General features: G+C 42.8%; 1 protein-coding gene across 1 annotated transcript; it reads right to left on the bottom strand.

Moving 5' to 3' along the window:
• Window positions 1–1,832: 1,832 nt before the first annotated feature.
• Window positions 1,833–6,333, bottom strand: cited4a (Cbp/p300-interacting transactivator, with Glu/Asp-rich carboxy-terminal domain, 4a). Its single transcript, XM_030412360.1, has 2 exons — window positions 5,820–6,333; window positions 1,833–3,672 (listed from the first exon to the last, which is right to left on the bottom strand). The coding sequence occupies exon 2, from the start codon at window positions 3,655–3,657 to the stop codon at window positions 2,947–2,949; it is 711 nt and encodes a 236-aa protein (XP_030268220.1). The 5' UTR covers window positions 3,658–3,672; window positions 5,820–6,333; the 3' UTR covers window positions 1,833–2,946.
• Between the last annotated feature and the right edge of the window lie 294 nt (window positions 6,334–6,627).

The following is a 6,627-nucleotide window of genomic DNA, read 5'->3' as shown; positions in this document are numbered from 1 at the left end:
AATGACCACAGAGTAAGGTCATAGAAGAAAAACTGTGAGTCATTTAAAATTAAATCACATGTCTATGAGCTTCTATAAGTAAAACAGTAAGCAGATGCAGGTGTGTGTGTGTACAAAGTCACTGTTATTATAAATCAGCACACCTCTGTGTTTTATACTTTACCCTTGTTATTTTCTACTTTTAAAGTTCAACAATTCAAACTTTATAACATACAATAAAATTATAAAAAATGTTGGCAGGCCTAGCTTTGTGTTGACAGAGTGCTTACTCATTACTGTTTTAGGATGTGTAGTTTGAACTTTGTACTTGTGTTTGCTCATCACTTATTGTGGGTGGGAAAGTGTTTAAAACAAACAAGAGAAGAGAACTCAGGCAAATATGACAAATGAACAGCATCTTAAAGCCTCTGTGGTTTAGACTGCTTACCCGGTATATAGCGACATTACAGTATAATCGATTGATCAAGTCCATGTGTCTTCATAACAGTGAATAAAATAATTTCTGACAAAGAAAACATTTCTTTAAATAAATATTTTATTTGAAAATAAATACATTTTCTTAAAATAGAATCAATAACATTACAAAAGCTTTGGGGAAGTGGGAGAAGAAGGGGGGGGGGGGGGGTTACCCAAATGAATGACGTGTAATTTTGGAACAAGGAGTACAATCTCACATGTTTATCTACCATCTTAAGACAAGTTCCCACAATGTTATGTACTGTACATTCTCAGCTGCTTTGTGGGAAAGTGGTGGCATCCCTCACGCTTGCTTTAACATGCAGTCTACTTGGTCTTAAAGCTTCAGGCCCTGCACCCAAAAAGCCATTGGTACACTCATACTGTATCTACACACTCGTTTGTAAAAATGTAGGATATAATCTGTTGTCAACACATCAAAATCAGCCACTGATTTACATTTACATCTGACAATGTTTTTTCCAAAGTACCTTAAATGTGTCTAGATCAACTTCATCTCTAGTCTACAGTACAAAGATACAATACACAAGAAGGCTGCACTTATTGATATAGCAGTAATGTGAGGCCACTGTCTCGCTAAGGCCAGAAGTATTTTCATTTTAACTGTGAGGTTGTGAGTTTGTCTGGCTGCAGTTTCGCCAGGCAGAAAGTGAAACAGAGCAGGAACTCTCCAGCACTTTTTCTGCCTTTTTACGACAGTGTTTCAATGCCCATTGTTTGACTTGAGAGCGTGGAGATGGCAGATCTCCAGAGAGACAGGGACAGCAGCACAGTTGTATTGGAACAGATTAACACAGTACAGCAGTGAAGCCCTGACCTCTCTGACAGCTCTACAAATAGCCTTACGACTGCAGGAAGTTCTCCCTCCACCAGCCTGCAGCGGCAACGCAGCAACCTTGACAAAAAAACCTAATTACCAACTGCACAAAAAAAAAGCGCCACAGAACATGTCTGTTTTATAATTATTGAGACACATGAGAATGTGCAAGCCGACCTCAATTAAGACAAGCGTGTGAGAACATGTAATTTAAATCTAATCAGTAGAAAAGCAGCACAGTAAGCTAATCTATGGCAAAAACAACAACTTTGCACGCTACGTGCTCTTCGCTCGCTCCTCCTTCCGAATGAAATCAATGCCACAGGTAGCGGCAGCTTTAAATAATGATTAAACTAAGTGGTGCCGGGGAGTGCTGTGTCCACACATTGTGTCCACACAACAAAATCTCTCTCCCCACGCAGCCTCCAATCACATCCAGCACACTGAGCGATGGTTTAGGGAGGAGGACCAGTCGATGGGTTTTTAAATGCCTCACTGCACTGATCACACACGGACATACAGAAATAACACACAGATGCAAATTCTTCAATCACTTACTGTTTTTTTTTTTTTTTCTTTCAACCAATTCTATTTTAGTAAAAAAATCCCACCTCAGATCTGTGACCAACACCTTCACTCTCTGATGGCTGCTTTTTTTTGCTTGGCTTGTCTTGGGCCTTGTGTCAGACCAATGTTTATAATAATTTTCTCCAACTGCCAATTCCACTGAGCAGTAACCCAAGATTTGCTTGCCATGAGCAACTAAAGGTGTGACTTTGAGCAGAGAGATTTCAGAGCTATGTTCTACAGACCAATGCTTAGTTTAAGCCAATTCTCAAAGCAATGTGCTACTTTTCCAATGGTTCAATCACAGTTCATTAGCAGGGAACAGATAAGATACATTTAAAGATTGCAGATTTTATCAGAGTCAGGTAAATAACACTGAAAGCTTAAGAATCAGTGTAGCACAGTTCACCCGAACAATCCAGGATCAACCGCATCACGTCACCATGGAATGCTGCACAACCTCACTCTCCAGCTCCTCGAGGAAATGTGTAATATTGTCTAGGAACTCAGTTTTGAAGAGCCAGCCTTCAATATGCGCACAAATTGTCAGAAAAAAAATCTCTTTTCAATCCTTTAATCCCTGTATAAACAAATTCAGAGGACTACCTTTTATAAATTTGTAAAACGTCTGCTACTGTTTGAAGGTGTCATCAGAGATAAAATACATAGAGATACCACAGAATCTAGCAGACCCAGATGGATAGTCTTTTCAGGCGTTCCGTTGTTGTGTTTAAGTTTACAATTATCCCAAAGCCTTGGCACTGCCGGCACATGTGCTGAGGGCCAGATGGGTACAGACAGAGCCTGCTGCATCAGGATGCCTCAATTTGGCCAAAGACGACAGATCTTAATGGCACCGGCTCAAAGAGGAGGAACATGGTGCTTTTGCTGCGTTTACTCTCAGTACAATTCTTCATCAATTCAGTGTCAGGGCGTACTATACACTGTCAAATACACAGACACAGAAACACCCAAACAGAACAGAGAGATTGTCTCCTCTTGCTGTGCTACTGTGACCGTTCAGTCATTCTTTGGGGTGTCCAGTCCAAACAAACAAAACCAGCTTCTGACCGCTTTGTTTCTGCTCAACAGCTCACTGTGCTCGGCTGCTGTTTGCACACAAAGTCCGATATGAAATCAAATTCATTCTGTCCCAGGAAGAGTTCAGGCAGCTCCTGAACGCGATCTAACCCAAACTCCAGCACCAGTGAAGTCAGAACCTCCTCGTCAATCAGGTCTATGTCCATGCCGTTTAGCCCCAAAGGGGCACCAATGTGCTGCATTCCTGATAACTGGGCCGGACCCACCCGGTACTGAGCTCCATTGGGCAGGTGGTGACCATTGGCTGAGCCTAGTGGGTGTCCATGGTACTGAGTGTTGAGTTTTTGCAGGTGCATGCTGGCCATGAGCTGCTGAGAGGTGAGGTTACCAGGGTGGTACTGCTGCGGGTGTCCACCCTGCTGCTGCTGCTGCTGCTGCTGCTGCTGCTGCTGTGGGTGCATGTGGTGGTGCTGTTGCTGCGGAGCCTGGCCATTGTACATCATGTTTCCAGACATCATCTGGTGGTGGTGGTTGGCCATGGGAGCTCCATTCACAGGGCCGGCCATCCCTCCAGGTCCCACCATGCCCGGCCGCTGTCTCATGGCAGCCTCCATGCTGTTCTGAGGGTTCCTGCCATAGTGCATCACCTGGCCATTGGGCAGACTGCGCAGACCGGGCTGGCCGTTGTGCTGCGGAGGTCCGTTCATGCCCATCCTGAAGCTGTGGGTCATGGGCATCATCATGTGTTCAGCCATGACTGCTCTGTCACCCTGAACAGAAAAAAACATCAAGTTTTTAAGAACATGTTTATTTCAATCATGATACATCCAAAGTACCAGATACTTCAACTAAGTACAGAACAAACGTCTGCTTTAATATGAATAATTAAGCATTAGCTACCCCACAAGTACAACATAAAATGAACAAAATAGATTCCTGTTCCATCAACACAGCCTCAAACTCTCAGTCTGTCCTTCTCATAAATGCAACTGTTAAATTTGCCACAAGACAGCCATGGCAAGCTAGCCATGTACGACAGTGCTAATGTAGCCAGCTATTATCTATTGTCACGATTTCGACTCTTAATTACAATTTGATTGAAATGAACCTCTGAGTTTGATCATCGAAAGAAAAAGCAGAACTGGTGAATCTCCCAGTATTTTTTTTCTCTCTATCCCAGCTTACGTATGCAGCTTAGGTCACGTTTTTTCCGTGACAGTCCAAAGAATGACTTTATGCGTGTTCTTGAGTGACTCGTCTCAGTACTTGTCTCTGCTCCGCTACCAGAGAGCCCCAGTAGCTAATGATAGTTTAGAATTAGAGTCTAGCTTTTATAGCATTGTTAGCTATCATAAACTAACAACGGCATTCAGGCACAAAACAGGAGTTTAACAGAGCCCCTTTAAATATAAAGTCAAATCAAATTGTGGATTTGGAGAATTGTGATGCGCCTACCAAAGCGTAACCTTTTTGTTTAAGGCCTAATGATTACATTTTTATGATTTTGACATTTTAGGCAACGTGCATAAACATAACCTACAGATCATTAAAAAAAAACAAAAAAAAAAAACATCACCCAGCTGTACTCCAATGATTTTATTGGGTTTTGGCTCCAAATTGAAGTTTTGGGGTTCAAAGTTATGAGCATTTCACAGGCAGGGAAGGTTTTATGGAAAAAGCGCTTTTAGTTTTCATTATGGGAAATGTGGGATCCAGTATTTTTGATTTTTGACCTATATCAAGTCAGGCTTATCCTAGCGTCTGCTGCTTCGATTTGTACCTTTCTTGCTTTTATCTGTCTCCTGTCAGTTTTTACCACTTTTAAAGACTGCAATGATAAATTGTTGGACTTCACCTTTAAAAGAATACTATGAAATCAAAAATCCTTTACTCTCATGCCAACAAGCCTTGTTTCTAATAAAACTACACTCCCTCACCTCCATAGGTCCTCTTCTTTACTTGAACACTTCAAGATACATTGGAAGTGCCCCCATAAAAAAAAAAGCTCAAACCTCCAAAATGACACCATCAGTGAATTACCACTGGATATCACACCGACGAGGGAGGGCAGCAATACCCTTACAGCCAAAAGGACGCAGATGAATGCCTCTCCAGACCACACGCACCTCTTCCCCCCTCTCAACACACAACACACTGCCACTGTGTCCGCACAGTCATTACAAAAGATCTTGAATCAACATTACCCACACATGACAAACAGATCCCGTTGATGCTGGAATTGCAAATTTGATCTGATTCAAATGGGTTATTAAAATGAATGACATTATTCCTTAACCTTCCTCTAAATGGGATGATCATAAAAAACACATCCAGAGCGAGCATGAATGACTGCTCCTGCATTTGAAAAAAAAGGAAATTTCAAGCTTTTAATCCCTTAAAAATGAACTCCAGTCGTGCCCATGGCTGCTTGTAGCACTTCAACCCTTTCAGAGCTGATAAAACAAGACACTTTCCTCAATAGCCTAAATCCTTCTTTGAATATTTCTGCTCCTGTGTTACCTAATTACACCCTATCTGTGGAGCTTCTTTGCAGATCTGGATTATCATTGAGCCAAATGCCACTTTGTAAATAGGTAGTCTGAGGGAGGATAATAATTACTGCCATTATTACACAAGCATGTAACCTCTTTTTTTTTTTTTTTGTTTCATCGCCGAGGACAGTGCATGTGGGCTGCTTGACATTATTCGATGAACCCGCAACAAATACAACAGGCAATAGCGCTGCAAGGAAACGGAGTGACAAGGTGAAACGGGGGCTGATTTAACAGCCTGTTACCAGATCTGATCAGCCCGTGTTAATTCTGTGGAATAAACGATAAAATAGTCCGCGGGTACAAAAGGGGGGGAAAGTGCTGCCTCTCTACCTGTTCAGGGAGTAACAGAAGACGACACCTACCCCGATGTATGAATGTGGAGTCCGTGCGGTGAAGTTGGATCAGTGCCGGGGTCGTTCGTCCAGCTGATGCTCCGGCTACATGCAGCCCCTGCGGCGGATTCAAACTCTGCGGCGTCTCGGCAGTCGGAGGAGTTTGTTTTCTGGGTCAACTCCCGGATTATATGCATCTATAAAGCACAGAGAGGGAGAGAGACAGAGAGAGAGAGGGAGAGAGAGAGAGGGAGAGGAGGAGCTACCGTCCTCTCCGTCTCCTTTGTTGCCATTGGTCCTCCCCCTTAATCACTGTGCAAAGAAACATTCACTAACTACCTCCGCTGATCCGCCGGAGCAGCGCGGCCCCGCTCGCCCGCCCGCTATCTGCGCTCCGTATCCTGGAGAGATTTCACCGCCGCCTGTCTTCATTACCCTTCCACTGTATAATCCGTAATGATCCTCACTCTCCTAACTGAAAGCTTTTCTGTTTAAAGAGCAGCGGGGACGGATTGTTCAGGCTCGCAGGTTGAACGGAACCTCTTCTGCTGCTGAGAGAAATCATTTTGACAAGGTGTCCTACAGAATAATACTGGAGTGGATCTATATAGAACAGTCCATTTAGTGCCTAAATGATACATTTTAAAACAAACAAGCAGTGTATCAGGAAAGTATCAGAGCAATTAGTCTCAATCAATTGTATTTTATTTAATAATAGAAGCCAAAAATACATTATGTGCCTTTACACCAGAATATCATTACCTCCTATTTTGTGTAATTCATAATCACACGGTAATGTGTGACAGAGTGTGTGTCAGTGGTAGAACTGGAAACATTT

This window comes from Sparus aurata, chromosome 3 (assembly GCF_900880675.1).
Source record: "Sparus aurata chromosome 3, fSpaAur1.1, whole genome shotgun sequence".
Lineage (NCBI taxonomy): Eukaryota > Metazoa > Chordata > Actinopteri > Spariformes > Sparidae > Sparus > Sparus aurata.
The sequence above is the reverse complement of the archived record's forward strand: the minus strand, read 5'-3'. Positions and strand labels throughout refer to the sequence as shown.